At 37.6% G+C, this 20,950-nt stretch overlaps 1 protein-coding gene across 1 annotated transcript; it reads left to right on the plus strand.

Annotated features, from left to right (window-relative positions):
• Positions 1 to 1,303: 1,303 nt before the first annotated feature.
• LOC131365840 (uncharacterized) lies at positions 1,304 to 6,083 on the plus strand. The gene is made up of 15 exons (XM_058409724.1): positions 1,304 to 1,635; positions 3,486 to 3,535; positions 3,636 to 3,701; positions 3,834 to 3,908; positions 3,997 to 4,086; positions 4,211 to 4,258; positions 4,332 to 4,397; positions 4,535 to 4,615; positions 4,704 to 4,802; positions 4,909 to 4,956; positions 5,040 to 5,117; positions 5,228 to 5,323; positions 5,436 to 5,485; positions 5,570 to 5,618; positions 6,069 to 6,083. The coding sequence occupies exons 1-15, from the start codon at positions 1,476 to 1,478 to the stop codon at positions 6,081 to 6,083; spliced, it is 1,071 nt and encodes a 356-aa protein (XP_058265707.1). The 5' UTR covers positions 1,304 to 1,475.
• The last annotated feature ends 14,867 nt before the right edge of the window (positions 6,084 to 20,950 follow it).

The raw sequence follows: 20,950 nt of genomic DNA on the forward strand, positions 1-20,950 counted from the left end.
AGAATGCTGAGAAAACTTCTCAGTATCCTTGACAACATGTCACAACCTCTGGAATCCTACCGGAGCACATCCAGCCATAGAGTGAGACCACCGACAACAATGACAGAATGCCACAGGAGGTCTTTCCTACCAGTGTCCATCCAACTCTATAACTCCTCTCCATTCAGTAGTGAGCAGAGCTGACCAGATGAACACTGATCAAAATTCCACAATAGTTACAATGTACATTAATATAAAACCATGTGCAATATCATACCATCATACCATGTGTAATACCATACCATGTGCAATATTACATCATGTGCAATATCTTATTATGTGAAATATGTTCAAATTCCATAGCACCTTTGTTTGTATCTTTTTAAGTCAATCAATAATATCGCTTATAATTTCAAGTCACTTTGTCTTGATATCATCTCCTGATATCATCTTTTCTGCTGTACCTTTTCTGCTGTAAATATGCAAATTTCGGATAAACAATGATCTTATCTTATCCTATCTTATTTGTTCAGTGGGCTGGAGAGCCTCACACCCAGTTTTCCAGGATGGGATCCAGCTCCTCTGTGAAACTGAAGAACATAAATGACTGAAATTGTATCAATAATTATAATTATAATGAATTATAATTGATATAACTTTATTACAGAATACAGTAGTAAAAAGAAAGTATAGATCATTAATAATCTATAATTAAGAGATAAGGACATCCTGGGTGTTTGAGAGAGTCCCAGTGTGCTGTCCTAAAAAATTTGCTTGATAACAGAAAACGTTTAGAAAAATTGCCCCAGATTACTTGATGTCATCTCATAGATTCTCCAGCAGATAGAGCAAAGGGATTGTTGGATTTTTTTTACAATTTCTCTGACAGTTAGTGACATGCATTTATGCGTACTGTGTTCATATTTACAAAGCTCTTCACACAGTTAGAACAACAACGGTCTATAAGTAACGATCTAAGTAAGTATATATTGATATATAAGTGTAAGTAAATAAGTGCATTAAAGTGTATGTGTTAACAATAAGAACAATACAATAACAGTAATGATTTTATTATAATAATTTATAACGATAACCACCATATAATAATAACAATAACAACAACAACAACAACAACAACAACAACAACAATAATAATAATAATAATAATAATAATAATCTGTGTGACTCCAATCCGTATCTCAGACAATCCCACGTGGGGTCTCGAGCTGCAGCAATCTGTGCGTTTTAGAGGTGCGCATGCGCGTTCGCTTCTTATAATTGTTTATTTGTGTTTAAACGGACTCCATGGTGATGACGCGTCAGATAGTTTTAAACGATCACACTGCATTTGGATTACTGCTTGGATAAGGATAAACATCATCTCTACAAACTCATCTCTACAAACTCATCTCGACATCTCTACAAACTCATCTCTACAAACTCATCTCGACATCTCTACGAACAGCGACTCCCGACGAAGGACTTCTGACACAGCGATGGACTTCCGAGGATTTCTGCGGCACCTGAACGGCTGGACCCTGCGTGAGATCGCCTGTGCTGCGGGTCTGGTCACTTTCTCTGCCGGTGCGGGTTACTGCATTTACCGCATCCTACAGAGAGAAAGAGCTCCTCCTGACCACACTCAGTCAACTCAAGGTAGGAGGACCTTTATCTTACCACGTGACTTTAATTTCTCACTGATTTTACAATAAATCCAGCTAAAGGTACAGTGTTACAGTCTAGTGTTATGTAGCTCACAAGCGACCTCATCTACTGCTGACAATTAGCCTCATGCTAGTTATCGTGCTAGCGAACTCGGCTACTGGTTTAAATGACACAATAAAATCGTTAAGCTTGGTCAACAATGTATTATTATGTATTATTTCCACAATGAAATATTTACCCTGTTAGTAGGCCACTTTCAACAACCCTGGCTACTGGTTTTACACTAAATCATGATTAGCCTTGTGATTCGCTAGCTAGCGCGCTAATCGGCCGATTTTTACCGGTTTAAATTACACTGTAGTAGTTGGACTAATTATATCTACATGTCTATTTGTTGTAATTAATACACAATTTATCGGTACATATAATAGAAATATACTGTTTAGCTTAATGTTAATTAAGCTGCTAGCGAACTTGGCTGTTGTTTTACATTACACACTAAAATCCTGAACGAGTTGATGAGCTTGACCAACGAGAATTTCATTTATTTCCACAATATAACAGTCATCCCCATTAAAAATTCGGTTTTAACAACCCTGACTACTGGTTTTATACTAAATCATGCTTAGACTACTGATTAATCAGCTCTCGCGCTAAAGGGCATGGTTACAGATGTACACCGATCAGCCATAACATTATGACCACCGACAGGTGCCGTGAATAAGACTGATGATCTCCTCATCATGACACCTGTTAGTGTGTGGGATATATTAGGCAGCAGGTGAACATTTTGTCCTCAAAGTTGATGTGTTAGAAACAGGAAAAATGGGCAAGTGTAAGGATTTGAACGAGTTTGAAGAAGGGTCAAATTGTGATGGCTAGACGACTGGATCAGAGCATCTCCAAAACTGCAGCTCTTGTGGGGTGTCACGTGAGCATCAGAACTGGACCACGGAACAATGGAAGAAGGTGGCCTGGTCTAATGAATCACATTTTCTTTTACATCACGTGGATGGACGGGTGTGTATGCACATGGCACCAAGATGCACTATGGGAAGAGGGCAAGCCAGCAGAGGCAGTGTCATGCTTTGGGCAATGTTCTGCTAGGAAACCTTGGGTCCTGCCATCCATGTGGACGTTACTTTGACACGTACCACCTACCTAAGCATTGTTGCAGGCCATCTACACTCTTTCATGGAAACGGTATTTCCTGATGACTGTGGCATCTTTCAGCAGGATAATGCGCCCGTGCCACAAAGCAAAAATGGATCAGGAATGGTTTGATGACCACAACAATGAGTTTGAGGTGTTGACTTGGCCTCTAAATTCCCCAGATCTCAATCCAACCTGTGGGATGTGCTGGACAAACAAGTCCGATCTTAAAGGATCTGCTGCTAACATCTTGGTACCAGATACCACAGCACACCTTCAGGGATCTAGTGGAGTCCATGCTTCAACAGGTCAGGGCTGTTTTGGCAGCAAAAGGCAGACCAACACAATATTAGGCAGGTGGTCATAATGTTATGGCTGAGCGGTGTATGGTATCTACCTAGAGAACTTCACTAATCATTTCATTTACACAATATCATAGTGAGTATAATAACAGTATAATATTTTTATAGATTTGGGTGGTGGACGGGGCAGGAGGTTTTAGAGAGTTTAATCAGGTCACATGTACAGTGAATTTACACAGTCTGACTGCTACAATTTTTCTGTTCCTTCACAATTTAGCTAATTATCAAACTCACTGATTAATTAACTTTTATGCATTAATAGGAAAGTTTGATATTGTGTAATTGAAGAGTCATAATTCTGAGTCACAGAAAAGTAATCTATTGCAGAGCCTGTGGATGTGCTGGAGGAATCAACAGATACTCCCTCTGTCCTCCAGGTATGCGTCAGTTAAATAGTAATATTTTAACTTCATTTGGAACCTCTAGGCCACTTTTGTCTAAGTGTGTGTGTTTGTGTGTGTGTGTGTGTGTGTTAAGGTCGTTGAGCCAATCCTGCAGCTGCTGCCCACCAAACCACACAACGAACCTTCAGCTGTCATTCTGGTGAGAAAATCCTTCGTTTATTTACTAAAGCCAATCAATGGATTTTACAAGGTTGTTTTTACTGTAAAGAATGTTAGTATAAATCTGCTATGATAAGAAGCACTTATGATCTTCATGCTCTACATTTCACAGCCACTCGATGCTGATGAGCCGGACAGTGCCTGCCTCGATCTACAGTGCGTGTCTGCAGTCTCCTCCCTCTCCCAGGTATTCTACACTGCTGCAACTGAGATACAAACACACAAACACTCTTCTTTACAAGATCTAATGTTAAATTTTGTTTCTCAATTTCTAGCCAGTGGACATTAGCATTGGAATGATGAGGGGTCCAGAGAGTCGGCTCTGCTGGTTTGAAACCGCAGAGACTCACTGCTTGACTCACGAGGTAATCACAGTCTTTATTACTCTGATGAAGAGAATGGACATTTTTGAACTGACATGATTTTTAGAAGAGCACTTTTGTGAAATGTGGTTGTAGATCTTGAGTTTCATCTAATTGTCATTTGCAGGGATTCCCTTATTACACCAGTGATGAGGAGATTTTCACTGGCATTCAGGTAAGGGATTATTCATTGTGGCATCACAAAATGTTGTTAACTACAGTGACTAATTGTGTTTGTGTGTTTTAAGTTTGTTGAGCCAAACATCCAGCTGCTGCCAACCGAAGAACACCAAGACCCTTCACCTGTCTTTCTGGTAACCAAAGCTTTCATTTATTTACTAAAGCTGATCACTGGATTTTACAAGGTTGTTTTTACTGTAAGTGACAGAATATTAGTATGAAACTGCTATGATCAGAAGCACTCACGATCTTCCTGCTCTACTTTTCACAGCCGCTCGATGCTGGTGAGCTGATTAGCGCTTGCCGTAATATTCAGTTCCTCTCTGCAGAGCCCTCCATCTCCCAGTTTAAGGTATTCTACAGTGCAGCAGCTGAGATACAAACACTCAAACACCCTTCTTTACAAGTTCTAATGTTTAGTTTTGTTTCTCTATTTTCAGTCAGTGGAAATCAAGACATACTTCCTGGGGATGATAAGGGGCCCACAGAGCCGTCTTTGTTGGTTTAAAACCACCAAGACCAGCAGCTTGAATCACATGGTAATCACAGACTTAATTACCCTGAGGAAGAGAATTGACCTTGATGATTATTAGACGCTCACGTTTGTGAAATAGATCTTGAGTTTAAGCTTTTTGTCATTTGCAGGGATTCCCTTATGAAAGCTCCATAGAAGACTGCTTCACTGGCATACAGGTAAGGGATTATTCGTTGTGGCATCACAAAACTTTTGTTAATTGCAGTGACTAATTGTGTTCACTTTAATTTGTTCTCTTAAGGCTGAATCTGGGAGGGTTACAGAGTTCATCTCCTGTAACCGAATGGAGACATCATTCGTCGTGCCACATTATTTTGTGGTAAATTTATTGCACTGTCATGAAGTGGATCTTGTAGTTAGTAACGTTTAGAATTTTGTCAGTTGTGCTTTTCTTTGTCTGCAGTGTCAAATATATTTTTTATTCAACAGCAAACCATTACAGCAGTAACCTGCACTTTGCTGTATGTGGCTGAAGATGGACAGATGTTCACCTCCACTTGGGAGTATGATTACAACGACTGTGAGGTAATTCAGAGTTTCAGACCTGATGTGTATCTACAGATGCTGCTATTCCCCTGATTCGGATACTGTAAAATTTACTGTGTGAGTTTTAATGATTTAATGATTTGGCTTGCAGGAGAGTGAGGAGCGCCTTAACCCAGAGGAGTTGGAGGTGCCCTTTATTTGGTACGATCCTCTTCACTCTTTAATGATGTAACAGTGTATTGTATGTTTAATATACACTAAAGATTTACATCTCTTGTTTCTTAGCTGCCATCTTTCAGACAGAGGGGTGACTGAAATCGGCCTGAAGGTGCCCGCGCTTCGTGAGGCGTTTGCTGTGAGTAAAACCTTTATTCAGCTGCTGTTACTGCGCAGGTAAAGTCCAATCTGCTTTAACTTTTATATTGTGTACTGTCTTGTATTCAGACTCTGCTTGCCAGCATCCACAACCAGAACTTCTTGTTCATGGTTGGAAAGAAAATCGTCATGCGACTGGCAGCAGCTAACAACCAGGTGACTTCAAAATTATGAAAGACTGTATCATTTTTGTGATGGAAATAATTTCAGTTTCTCAGCCATAGCCAAAGTTAGTTAGAGAGATTTTTTCGTTTGCTTTTACAGGATGCAGTTGGTGTGCAATTGGCCTACGAGGCCCTGATTCGATTCCTGAGGACGCCTTCCAATCAGGAATCGATTAAAGCAGAGCTCAGCTCCTGTGTAAGCTAATAAACGCCTGTGTGAAATGACCGATGTTTAAAGTTAAAAGATTTTGCTGATATAGAAAACAGGACTCCAATATGTAAAGCTAATTTATTTTTCTATCTTTTCTACTTTGTGCAGGACCACCACTACAACTTCCTGGATGTTTTTTTTGAGCTGATTTTCTTCAGCTGCTTTATAAATGGCTCAAAACCTCAGCCAGTAAGTGTCTCATCAGGAGATTTCTAAGCAATGTTTGAGTTTCAGAACATGGTCTGTTTGATCTGGTTTTCTTTTGTCCATATTTTTTAAACCTGACAAGACATGGCATTAATGAAGCTTGTCTTTCTTTCCAAAAGTTTAAGGGAGGATTCTTGGAGCGCCTGCTTGCGCTCTTCAGCATGTGGGACGTGGACGTGTGGGAGCCTGCAGCAGAGCTGTACTTCACAGTGCTTATTGTAAGTGTTGAATATCTTCTGATGCCACCATACACAAATTCTCAGGATTGTATCTTAAACTCAGTGACACTATGTTGGATGTGTGTGAAATTTGTCAATAGGATTACCTTACAGAGCTTGCTGAAGTACTGTTCACTCAGCCTCTGGAGCTCTACAGTGACCCAGCAGCCTTAGCCACCACAGTTCAGCGATTCCTCAAGCTGCACGTCCAGCTGATGATGGACATTTTGGAGGAGCTCTGAGCAATGTCTTTCCCACTTCATCTTTTCTTCCTCTGTTTCATTTCGTGTTCTTTTCTCTCACTTCTTTTTCCTACATTGCTCAGGCTCCACACGTAAGTATAAATTAATTTTATTTCTATTTTTAATTAACTTAATATTTTAAAAATGTCTTATCTTTCTTACAGGTTTGTACAGTAAACGCCAGGACCTGAAGAAGGGCTTAATCCTGGCACTTAAGATCCCTCATCCCTTAATAATCATCCCTTATTAATCTATCCCTCTGTTCCTATCCCACTCCCCCATTCTAATCAATAGCCTATAGATTGTAAATAGTTATATAGAATTGTGTAGAAATAAACTTATTTGTGTACTTTTTATAAACTTAGCTTAAATAAATGTTTACATTTGTTCCTATTACAGCCTCATTCTGATTATTTTTAGTCCTTAGTATATGTATAAAATTTTCCATAAAACACAACACAAACTGAATTTTTCACTTATATACAGATTATACATTATATACAATTTACTAAAATGTGAAAAATAACAAATAAAATAAAATTATATATGACATATGGTACGTATTATATATATATATATATATATATATATATATATATATATATATATATAATATAAACACACAAACAGAAACACAATGGTCGAAAAGAAAGGAGCTCCACATTGAAGTGATAAATCGAGATGAAGGTATACAATTACTGGGGTGTGATATAAATAAAAAATGATAATAAAAAGTAAAAGGTAATATAATTAATTGGTAATCATGGTAATGTAAATAATAGGCTAAAGCCTTCAACCCTCTCTCTGCTTAGTGCCAAGCTGTTCCCCACCCCTTCTACCTGAGGTATCATGCTGACCAGAAAAAGGGTTAGTCTACTGATCATGATTTTTGAGTCAGTGGTAAACACAAGTCCGTGTGGTAGGATGTCTCTTTCTGTTCCCCTCCTCTCTTGTCTTCTCTACAGACATGTAATTTAAATGCTTTCTCTCTCTCTCTCTCTCTCTCTCTCTCTCTCTCAAAATATATCCTACAAAGTATAATTTATCACCTGCTACATTAATCACATAAAACACATTGAAATGTGAATTAAATTAAATTAAATTAAATTAAATTAAATTAAATTAAATTAAATTAAATTAAATTAAATTAAATTAAATTAAATTAATTAAATTAAATTAAATTAAGTATGTGCAAGTATTGTTCTGCAGCCGCACCCTCATTGCCTTGACACCCCAACTTCCTGGCCTGCCCTTTAGATACACCTTTACTGTTTAGTTTGTGTAATACTTTATAATCTGTGTAATACTCTGTAATCTGTGGAAGAAACTCTTACTCAGATCATAAAAAGGAAATGTTTGTGACATGATCTTGGAAAAGTGTTATTCAGGGATGGATATATTATTATTATTATTATTATTATTATATCCTTATGTTAAATTGTTATACTTTCATTATCTTTCAATCATTCATGTTCTTTAATTTTCTGTCCTTTTGGGGAAAGAACTAGAATTTTCTTTTATCACCAGACTGCATAATGTAGTCTGTTAGACTCATTTCATCAGTGTACATCTGACCAATAACCACAAAGAAATAAAAAGCTTTTTTAGCATTCTGGCATTCTTTACTTTTGCTTTATACTTGATTTACTATTGTTGCAGTTCCAGGCTGCTTGATATAACTACAGAACAGTGATTTTGTAATTGACAGCTCAAATACCTTCAGAGGACATTGTATTATATAAAGCTGCTGCTTGTTTCTTCTGCCATTTACTTCCCACAAATCCATGCCAATTTCCTCTAACCTTCTTCTCCATTCTCTCACATGCTATTAGATAAGTAGCTATATATAATGTAGTGGATATAGTGGACAATTAATTCTCATTGAAATTAAAACAGAATCCGGAGCGGGTGGAATAATCAACCCATTTGCTCATATTTCTTAAATCTCATCCATAACCAGAAGAATAATTCCATCTAAAACTGAAAAAAAAGTCCATTACAACAGGTCTGAGGTCTTGAGGAACCATCCCACCCTTGTACCACAGGGTTGCTGTAATTATAAAAAATCTAATAATGTTTTCTATTACATTTTCTTCACTTTCATGGGCATTTGCTCACAGCAAATGTATCCCCAAATCAAACTTAAATATAGTGCTTGGGTTCAACAGCTTTACTTTTGGCAGCCGAACGATGATGGGCCATTTAACAAGCACACCTGAATGCAATGCGTCTTCTAGTCTTTCAGCAGGAACTGAATTGTTAACTTTAGTAGTTGTGAATGTTGCAACCTGGAAATATACAAACCTGACAGTTTTTATTAAAATAAAAGTAAAAATGATCAGGCAGTTACAGAACCATATGTGTTTAAGCCTTAGACAGATATTATGGACTCATTACACTGAGAAGGATACCAAAGAGCTGTACCACTCCCTCACTCGTGCTGTTTAGGAGCTAAGGGAAGCAGCTGAGTCCAGACTAAAATTGGTTGTAGAGCTCCAAATCATTTCCTCTAAATGGTAGTCCCTGGGTGGCTCCAGGGTGACACTATATGAGCTGACACAAAGTCATACTTGCAAGACCCAAAGGTTAAGGATGATGTTCTGTTAGAGAAAGTGACTGAACACAGTAAAACACACAAGCATGATACACTGATGGACAAGGTGGACCAAGGCATCAACGCTATGTGTGAGCCTATCCAGCATCTCATCACTCAAATTTATTATCCTCTATCAGACTCCTAGGTCCTGGCAGTGAATATGAGTGAGCAGCGAAACTGGAAACCCTGACCACAGCCTAGGGCTGGACACAGAAAACACTGTGAACCCTGGGACCTACCCGTGGACCTGAGTCATCTGTCAGAGAACCAAGCTCAGCAGATACAACAGATGATCAGAAAAGGAATGTGAGGTCTTTGCAAAGGATGATTGGAATACAGGGTGCATCAAAGGCTGTGCTGAGTTTGTGCTGCTGCTACTAGCCGTGTGGTCGCCACGATCACTTTTTTAAAAAATAATCAGACATGATCTTCCATGAGTGCATTCTCTGGACATCAAATAAACCCAGACACACCTCATTTTTCTGCCCTTTTGATCTGGCAAAAGGTTATAGATAGATTTTAAGTTAGTTATTAGAAAATAGGTATTAGGTTAGGTGTTAGAAAATAATTATGGCTGCTTTCTAGACATGCTAAACAAGTATGTAATTTTCTGCAAACCTGTCCCTGGGTCATAAGCCCAAGAAATAAACATGATTTTGAACAGTGACCAAAATTAGTGAGAGGCTAATCAACCCACTATAAGATAACTTTTACTGATAGGTGCTGTAAAATATATTCCACTTGTTTGCAGCTGGTGTTTTATTATGTAGTAATAGTTGCAGTGGTCTTGGAAACTACTGGACTAAAACAGATGGATTTCAAGAGGAAATAATTTATCTGGGTCTGGGATCTTCCAGTGCACAAGTACCTTTATTTGTCTTAAATTATCCTTATCATATTTTTTATTCCCTGCCTTTCAGCATGAAGTTATTTAATTTCTGACCTAAAATGTCAGCAAAATACAACAGGTTTAAGAAATGTATGCCAAATACAGATTTGAAGAATTCAGACTGAACAAAAGTGAAGCAAACAGATTTCTTCAGCAGGGGGTATCTGTCTCGTAAACTGTTTAGAGTAATTCTGCAGTGTGATTAATGCTGTCACACCTGACTAATGGTGTCTGAACTCAAGCGACCCTACACTTGGAATAAATGAGGGACGCTGTGTCCACCTGTGTCCAGGGGGTGATGTTTCACACCAAGGGTCTGAATTCATCCATCTAATAATCCCACTCCTAATCAAACCCAGCCTTAGATATGATTTAAATTATGGTAGAATAACTATGTTACGCATATGGGAAATGTCTCAATCAATAATGCTTTACATTATGATCCCCTTAAATGATATTATTTAACATTAGTTTACATAAACAAACCATGTATGTCAGTATTAATATACACCATAAGCAATGCTAACAAAGACTAGTATTAGTTTGTGTGTTTTCTTTAAATGTACATTGTTAGCAAAATTCAGAACTGAAGTGGAGACCAAAGTTCAGTCATTTATCAACATTTAGCAACATGCTGTATTTAATATACCCTAATTTATGAGGACTTGTTTTAGTCTTGGTTTAGTTGTTGACTAAAACATTAGTCAGTGAAGGTGTATTTCATTAACATTTCAATAAATGTCAGTTAAATCATGTGTTAATGTACTTTGTTAAAAAATCAAGTGCAGTTTAATTATGTTGAAGCTCATTTATTAATGTTAACTAATGCAGTAAATAAAGTAAGTTAACAGAGCCTTAATGTAACGTGTTATCACAGGATGTTTATATGGTTTATTACTCACATAAATAATTGTAATGTGATAAATGTATTGATTATGTTCACTGAAAAAAAAATCAGCCAAATCAGAATAAACCTAAGCTTTTAAACTTTATTTGTAGAAAACATTGTTTTCCTTCTAGGATTAAGCTCTTATTAATCATCAATATTCTTAAATGGAGGCTTGTGCTCTAGTCATCTCTTAATTTTGGGCAAACAAAATTTGCATTAGTCCACCCTCACAGGTTTTTTTTGTTTTTTTTTTACAGGCTTTTTTCACATTTCACAGGCTGAAAGGCTGAATTTGTCAAATGTCAGATTCATTCAAACCAACTCGGGTAAAACAACAAATCTACACATGGAGTCCAAAATTCTGTGACTACATTAATAATCTGGGATTTTTCTTCAACTGCATTTTTTCCTATTTAAAATATAGAAAATAAACAATAGTTATTTTAAGATTCTCTACTCTTTCTAGGTGTCTATTTAAAGGTCAGATTTTCCTCATGTCTGATCTTTTTTACTGAAGCATGTGTTCAAGTGACACACTGATGCATTTGATCTAAAATGACTTGTAAGGTTTTGCATAAACTTGTGGTGTCCATGCAGCTCAAATGCACACACTCATTTAAAGCAAAGAAGGCAACATGCTAAATGCTAGAAACTCAGAAAGGCATCTTGCATAAATTTCAAAGATTTGACTTCAAGTTGTTGTCTAATAATATAATCTGTAAAACAAATTAATGTATTAATTAATGTATTAAAGAAGCATTTTTACTAGTGGTCTCACATTTGGACCCCACTATATATTTTATTATGGCCTTAGCAAGGCTATAAAGTGTCCACCTTTTATATATTTCTTTTCTGTTTTGTACATTCCTTATTTTGAAGGCTAGAGTATTAATTTAAGTGTGTTCATTTATGACAGAAATGGCCTCAATGTGTCTTAAAATGTCCTTGTTTTGTCTGTGCAGGCAACATTTATAACTGATTCCAGGTTTTTTGAGGAAATGCATCTCAAGCTCTGACATACTGTTGTGGCTGAAATTGATTTTTAAGACACTAATGTACATGGAAGTTGCTGGACAAAGCTCAGTCTGATGGTGTGGTTTTAGATAATTTGTGGCATATCTTGCTTCTTGTCATAGATAAATGTGAACTGTCTGAAAATGGAAAAATCGTGTTGGCAGTAGGACTAAAAGGCAACTGTAAGCAAACATTTTGGTCAGTGGAGTTCAAATAAAGCTTATCTAACAGTTAGAACAGCTGTCCTGTTTTGTAATTATTTTATTGTTCATATTCTTATTATTAACATGAGTTAATCATAGTGGACTACTGGACAATGGCAGCACACAGAGCGCTTACTGCTAAAAGAGATGCTAAAGAACTACGCAGAGACAGTGATTAAATAGCAGAACTCTTTGAAATTTAATGAGATGAACAGGGAGTATTTATACAGAAGAAAGGTATAATTTTCATTATTATCTATAGGTAAACAAAAGACGTCAGCAGAATCAGACATGGTGGTTGACGTGTTCACTGGCAGTTTTGCGAGTTTACTATGAAAAGGCCTATCTAAGATACAGAAGACTGTCACTGAGTGTCTGTGTTCAGCACATGTTGTCCAAACAGAATAGAAAGAACTTCTAGGACAAAACAAAGGATATCACAGTAATAAGATGAGGTCATGAACAAATGGTGACACACCCTCAGCCAAGGGTCGAGTCAGCCCAATACAGAGCGTGCCGAGATATATAATATATCAATGCCCTCTTAGGGCCAAACAGGACTTGTGCACGCTCTGAGGGAGCATCTAAATAGTCTTACTGCCAACTGGGCCATCCCTTTAAGGCCACGCATGACAGAGGTCAGAGTGTGGTCCTGTCCAGCAGAAAGCAAGACGTACTTCATTGTACTGATTGGAACTGCTATATAAGTATCGTGTTAACTAGGGTATCTACAGATTTATTTGACTGCAAACAAACAGTAGCATTTACATTTACAAGATTTGTCAGACACTCTTATCCAGAGCAACTCACATTTACACAGCTGAGCAGTTAAGGGGTAAAGGGCTTTGCACAAGGGTCCAGCAGCAGCAATTTGGAAATCCTGGAATTTGACTTCACAATGAACAAATCATTGAGCCAACACCTTAACCACTGAGCTACCACCACTTCCCACAACAAGCACTTATTTATGGGATGCAGAATTCAGTGGCTGTCTATGCAGCAATTAAAAATCTGCAAACAAGGTTGTACACAAAAGCTGAAATTAGATGAATGTTTTTAACAATGTCTCTTCAGTAGGATTAGCTGCAGTGGTAGAGGCATCCAGGTATCTAAATGCTTCATAGATAACAGAGTGATAATTATCTATAACGAATTAAACATCAGAGTAAGTAATGTAAATCTCCATTGATCAACTTAAATCAAATAATGTGCAAAGAAGTTATAGCTTATAGCTTATTACACAGTCAAGTTTAAATTGCAGTTTTATTTAAATAGCACACAAAGGTAATATTTTAATCATATCATTATATATTTATTGTTAAGTATTGCACTCTTACTCATTAGATTACGGCATCAGCCGAACTACTATTATGGTTCATTTGGGTGTGATGTTATTACATTATACAATGCACTCTACGTAAAAAGTTTATAGTGTTAATGTTGGATGTATAGAGCCGATGCTTGTTCAAGTTTATTAATAAATGTTCCAAAGAAGTTGATAATGAGACGTGTAACATTTTGTTTGTTTTCATACACGTGTTCAAGCCCACTCAAATCCATTTTAAAACAAATGAGAAAAGTCTTTAAAGAGCAAATGGTGGCATATAAAATAAGAGCTGTGTCTGTGCTTATGGTATCTGTCTGCATCTCAGTCTGTCCATAAGCTGAGGTGTTACAAACAGCAGAACTGATTACTGAAAGATTTTAAGAGTGAAGAGATATTTAGAGACTGATATGAAGTTTTTCCAGAGGATGAAAGCTGATTTATACAATGTAAAAAAATCAAAAGTTGAGAAACCTAAAACTAAATTAAAAAATTAAGGCATCCAGCTTTAGGGCTTTTTTCAGTTTGCTAAACCTTTAGAGTAATAAGTTTAACAACAAGCAAAAAGATTTAATTTTTAAGATAAACTGACTTGAAATAACTTTGTTATGTAGACATTTTCCAATACAGAATATGAGTCAATCCAACCTATACATGCTATTATTTATTGAATGACATTTAATAAAACCAAGGTATTGAGTCTCAATAACTCTCCAGTAAGCAGAAACAAATGACCACAACCAAAAATCCAGACATTACTCATGGCACTGAATATACATTTTACAAAAAGCTCTCTTTTCAATATTAACATCATTTATCTTCAATAAAATATTAACTATAATGCAATAAATCGATACAAACATGAAAGAGTTTGCAAATAGGAATAAAAAAATTCATATAAAACTTTGCACCAATAATAAAAGAGTAAGCCTGAATTAAACAATGGTACGTAAACAATCTGAGTCCAAGGAGTGAAAAAAGCAGTATTAGAGATTTTGAGACCAAAACCAATAAAAAGAACAAATAATCACTGAATACAAAACACATGAAATACACTGAATACAAAACTCAATGAAATATTGAGAAATATACAACAACGGCTTTTTCTGGATTCACTGCTATGGCCATAAAACTACAGTCTGAACCTTTTGAGTCAGCAAGTATACTGTACATTTCTAAGAAATCAGATTTGGGTAAAACAATGGGAAAAAAACAAAAATGACTTTGCTATGGCTTCACAGCTGCAGCTTGAACAGTTCAACAAACAAGTCCAACAAACTCAGCTCCAATAACAAAACTATGAAAGTGCATAGATAACTGTTAACTTTTATATAAACAGCAGCCAAGATTAAACATCCAGCTTCAGAAGCTTATTCTTCAATGATTGCACTCTTGCAATACACTGAGAGCCAAGGTGCATAAATAATGTCTGGATCACCTCGAAGGTATACTTCTTCGGGTACTCAATTTTAAGTGCATAAATGATACCAAAAAGTAAGAGAGACTCAAAGCCATCACTACAGCTAGCTTGCACTGCTTCACTGGAATCTTTAAGTGCCATTAATTCAGTGGGAGAAATAGCTGAATCAATGCAAACTAGTTATGGTGTTGCTCTGGCATGGTTGTAATGGCTCAGTGACAGAAGGCTTTGATCAGAAGGTTGTGTTCAAATTCCAGCACACTTACAAGCAGCATTGGTTGAGTAAGACCCTTATCTTATATCTAATAAGACAACTTCTAATTGCTGACTTCAGGTGTCTCCTTTTACCTTTTTGTTTTTTTAAATAAAATAAAAGAAACAGATGACTGAAGATGAAATGAAAACATCGAAAGTGCTCTAAAGTTATAAAGAGTCCGTCGGAACACAGTCCATGTAATCGAAACAGTAGGTAAAGCACAAGGCGTTTGAGTGTAAAGTAATGCACTAGTATCACTGATCCAGTATATATGATGAAAGAGCAGCAATTATATATTGTCGTCTTTGTCACCATACCAGTCCAACAGCAACTTCTCCAAAGACACTGGAGAGAACCACCGCTGCAGCCAATAAATATGTAAGGTGTGGGGTTTAGCTGCCCGTGGATTGATTTAAATAAAGACGATGGACTTGAAAATATGGACGGCTTGTAACTTTTATTGAGCAAAAAGTCCTAGAACTGGGAGGAGATCAACACTACTCTCCGTGCCCGTTACACTCTACCACACTCACTCTTTCCTCGTTCCCAAGCTTCCCTTCCCATTACATTACACAAAATAAAATAAAAGTCCTTAGCGAAAACATAAATACAGTACAATACATTCATTGTCTATACCCCCTTATTCCTAATTAGGGTCATGGGGATCTGCTGGAGCCTATCCCAGCGCACATAGGGCAAAAGGCAGGGGTACACCCTGGACAGGTTGCCAGTCCATCACAGGGCCACATATAGACAGACAACCAATTTTAGAATTACCAATCAACCTGATGTACAGGTTTTTGGACCGTGGGAGGAAACTGGAGTACCCAAAGTAAACCCACACAGGCATGGGGAGAACATGAAAACTCCACACAGAAAGGCCCCTGAAAGGCCTGTTCGAACCCAGGACTCAAACCCAGGACCTTCTTGCTGTGAGGCAACAGTGCTATCCACTAAGTCACCATGTTGCCCCAGTACAATACAACGAACATTAATAAATTAAATTATTATTATTATTATTATTATTATTATTATTAATAATAATAATAATAATAATAATAATAATAATAATAATAATAATAATAATAATAATAATAACCTATTTTAAAATATTTTTAGCATGTGAAACCTCCCCATTTGATGGAAACCTGTTACTTAACCATACTTTAATCCAAAAAGCTACATAAGTTAAGTTTTATGTCTTCAAATATTTATCAAAAGTGGCCTTTGGGACCTGCCAAGAGCGGAAGATGTTTTCAACTCATGGTGCACCAAATCGCATGGGAAATGAGCAGCTCACATTGGACAGTTCACCCACACCTGCCCCTGGCTGCTATGACAGCCATGTGGTATGTATAAAAATGCTTATCCTGGTACCAAACTCAAGAATCCATGTCTTGTTAACAACAAATACCTGTTATTGAACTGAGGGCATGAAGCCTTTATTATCGCCACACATACATTACAGCACAGTGGAATTCTTTTCTTTGCATATCCCAGCTGAGGAAGTTAGGGGCAGAGCACAGGGGCAGCTATGATACAGTGCCCCTGGAGCAGAGAGAGTTAAGGGCCTTGCTCATTTACCCAGCAGAGGAGCTTGGTAGTGCCAGGGCTTGAACCCTGATCTTCCGCTCAACAACCCAGAGCCTTGACTTGAGCTTCACTTGAGTCTCCACTGCCCCATATTCCCTTGATTGTCATGCTGAGGTCAAGAGACTAAATATAGAATATTTACTACCATAATCACCACTCTTGGTTTATAAAAAATTCAATTCACTGTGCCCAAACTTTATTAGCTTATTACCATAAAATCTTGCAAGACTCCTATTCAAGGCACTGAAGGTCTCAACAACAGATCAAAGATGTTGGCTGAGTACCAGAAACCATGATTAGTACTAATAAGTTACACTATATGGCAAAATGTGTGAAGACACCTGACATCACACCCATATGTGGCTCTTCCCCAAACTGTTGCTTCCAAGTTTAAACTATGCAACTGTCTTACATATCGTATATTCTCATATAATAGTATCGTATAATCTTAATAGCATTAATAATTCTCCTTTACTGGAAGTAAGGGGCCCAGACCTGTTTCAGCATGTTAGTGCCTGACCCTGTGAACAAAGCAAGCTCCATGAAGACATGGTTTGCCAAGGAAGGACGGAAAGCTTTCAAGGGGTCTGCACAAAGCCCTGACTCAACAGCCCACATATGGAAGTGGGCTGTTATGTCAGGGAGGTGGGCTGTTGTGTCAGGGAAGTGGGCTGTTGTGTCAGGGAAGTGTTAGTTCAGTGCTTATGGTGCTGGACTACTGATCGCCAGGTTGGGAGTTCAAATCCCAGGACTGCCAAGCTACCACCACTGGGTCATTGTGTAAAGCCCTTAACCATCAACTGCTCAATTGTATAAAAGCATCTTTGCACCCCAGGCTAAGCTGTATGCAGCCTGGTTAGCTTGTGTATTAGTGTAGTATAATGAAGCACAAATGCAGCTTAATAATACTGAAGCTGTCGGTTTGCAGTCAGATGGGAAATGACTCACAGCTGCAACTGACCTAGTGTAGTTCAAGAACATATGGACAAAAGGCTGCTGTGGTCAGTGATGAGGTAGCTGACATGACCTCTGGAGAAGATTATTCAGAATATTCCTTCAGTTATTCCTGAAATGTTGAATCTTCAGTAAATGTTGCATCTTCAGGTGGTTGTTGCAGTCGTGTGTACAGGAAGTGAAGTAAGCTTAGATTTGGACAATTAGAAAGCAATAACACATTTTTATAAAGAATCAGATAATGTGTATGTTTTTGTACTTCAAAAAAAGGATCAGTGCTGAATCCATTCTGCAATTTTTTCACCACAAAATATCCACATTTTCAGCAGAAACAGTTCATGTCTGACACGAGAACCTGCTGATGTGGATCCAAGCAACTGGTCAGGAGATAGATTCATGGTCACTTCATCACTCAAAACAAATCAGCCAAGAAAACTGATTAACAATAAATTGAGGGCACACTGTTGGGCCCTTGAGCAAGACCCTTAACCCTCTTTGCTCCAGGGGCGCTGTATCATGGCTGACCCTGCGCTCTGACCCCACCCTCCAAGGCTGGAATATGCGACGAAAGAATTTCACTGTGCTGTAATGTATATGTGACAAATAAAGACTAATTCTAATTCATCAGTGTTTATGGAAAATTTACTATATTTTAATGCTCTGAATTATGTAAAGAAATGATAAAGGAAACCTGACTGACTTGTAAATCAATTTATAAAATGAATATGAACTTAAATTTCATTACCATTTATTTTATGACAAAATTCTGAGTTGATGCCTATAGTTTAAACTTTCATCTCACAGATAATTAATCAGCGTATCCATGTTATATATCAGCACTGCATTCTGGGACATTGAGTCCAGTATTTGCGTTGATATCTCCACTGCTTTGACGCTGCATTCCACTTTAGATCTGGTGATCGTTTTTAGGAGATAACAGCAAAACCTTTCATCTGAGATCTGAACATGAACTTTCTGATCAGATTTGAGTATTTGAAAATGCTGAGGTAAAATAGCTAATCAAAAATGTAAAATCCATGTTAGTGCTTAACATGTGACAGGTAAGAGTAAGAGAATTTCATGCAAATGAAGTGAAACAGTGAATATGCAAATGAAGTGAATCAGCCATAATGCAAATAAGTTATGTATATACAAATGAAATGAATTGGTATATATGCAAATAAAGTGAAATGGTGAATGTACAAATGAAGTGAAATGCAAATGAAGGGAAATTGTGCATATTGAAATGAAATGAATTGGTAAATATGCAAATAAAGTGAATATGCAAATGAGGTGACATTGTGAATATGCAAATGAAGACTGCAGCATCAGTATACATCTATAAAGTTTCTTGATCAGAGAAAAAGCTTTATTATATTTAATTATGTCATTTTGTAGGATTACCACCCATTTGTTATTCGGTATCGAAAAAAAACAGCTTTTACAATCAAACAAAATGGACTAGCATTTTAATTCGCTGCTATTAACAGATATTTCAGTTAAATATTTCTCATAACACTTTCTTCAGAGCTGCTCTGTGGTCTGTTTACATTTAAAAATTAACATCAAACGTTACAGCAAAAACTCTAGCACTAATGTCTGCTACATGCTAAATTACAGAGCTAGGAGTTTGTTTGAGAAATGACAACGCTGTTAAATCCTGTTCCTGGGTTAGCATATGGGCACTAGTTTCATTCTCTTGTGTACATTTGACTGATTTCTATATCATGTAACTGGAAATTCAGTCCAAACACAGTTATAACAGCTGACGTGAGCAGAATGTTGAGGGTAGAAAATGGCTACAGCTGCTCATGTTTACCTGCTCATTAAGGCTCAACTTCAGTTAATTATTCAAAAAATGAGAGTTAAATTAACTGACCGGGTCTTAAATAAATAGTAATGTACTAAATATCGTCTATTATATTATTAGTATAGTGAATATTACAAATAGACACTAGGGATGCAACAATACAGTTAACCCACGGTTCTGTTTCATTCCTACTGACCGCCAGAGGCAGTATGAATACTTTGGATTATCGCAGCGCCAGCCAGATAGGTCGAGAGAATATACCAACAAAGTCACGTGGTGACGTATGCTGAGCTCTGCAGCGTTATAAGCCGCAGTAACTCAGCATTCTGCCTCTTTCGCTTTCTCACTTGGTTGAGATAGGTTGCCTTTTTTTATATCGTCCTCACAAGCTGTCAGCACGTATTTTCAAGGGATTTGGCACACTTCAGCAGTGTTTTTGGTGAGTTTTCTTTTTAGTTTCCATTATTTTTTATCGGTAACACCCTGTGTCTCTCGGTGCGATCCGGTGACTAGTGTTATACGCGCTGATAAGTTAGCAGTCTGCCGTCAGCATAACCATTATATATTTAGTTTTTCGAGTGTTTTTCCTCGAAATTTTTTGGTTTTTGCATTGTGCCCCTTGGTTCAATCCATAGGCTACTAGCTTGCCTGTAGGTTTTATCCGGAGGAATTGTATTTCTTTATTGCATGATTAGCATCTCTCCACTTGACTCAAACCTTACGGTGCTATCCGAGGGTGCTAATAGTGAGGAACAGTATGGCCCACAGCTCGATTGCCACTGGTTTCCCATTGACTTGTAAGCTGTGCCCTAATAATCTTCTCCCGGATGACGGTCATGAGACCTGCCCGTCATGTTTGGGTGTTCAACATCTGAGAGAGGCTCTCACGGACCCATGTTTGCACTGCAGTATATTACCCCTGTCGGAACGACGAGTTAGATCCTAGTTCAACGGCGAAACTCAGGCAGCTAGATGAAACCCCTCAGTGCTCCAAAAAACGCAGGGCATCTGCGGCAGCCAGCACTAGCCACCCGTCTAAGAAAAAGGCCACATCGCGAAGTGACGAACATTCGCGTGTGGAGGAAAATTCGATTTCTAAGACGGTTTCCATGCTTTCTTCAGAAATGGCGGAACTGAAACGCCTGCTTCATTCACTTCAGCCTGTCACAGGTGATACTCCTGTGAAGACAACTCAGGATGATGAGAATGCTCAGAATCAAGGAGCTGGGGAGGAATCTCTTGATTCTCCTTATTTTTCTGACTTGGATGTGCTTTCTACGAGTGCTTCTGATTCCCTTTTG

This window comes from Hemibagrus wyckioides, linkage group LG15, assembly GCF_019097595.1.
Source record: "Hemibagrus wyckioides isolate EC202008001 linkage group LG15, SWU_Hwy_1.0, whole genome shotgun sequence".
Lineage (NCBI taxonomy): Eukaryota > Metazoa > Chordata > Actinopteri > Siluriformes > Bagridae > Hemibagrus > Hemibagrus wyckioides.

Coding starts and splice junctions, on each gene's coding strand:
- LOC131365840 (XM_058409724.1), top strand. CDS start 1,476: ATGGACTTCCGAGGATTTCTGCGGCACCTGAACGGCTGGACCCTGCGT. Junction 1,636..3,485: donor CCACACTCAGTCAACTCAAG/GTAGGAGGACCT, acceptor AATCTATTGCAG/AGCCTGTGGATGTGCTGGAG. Junction 4,259..4,331: donor AGATTTTCACTGGCATTCAG/GTAAGGGATTAT, acceptor GTGTGTTTTAAG/TTTGTTGAGCCAAACATCCA.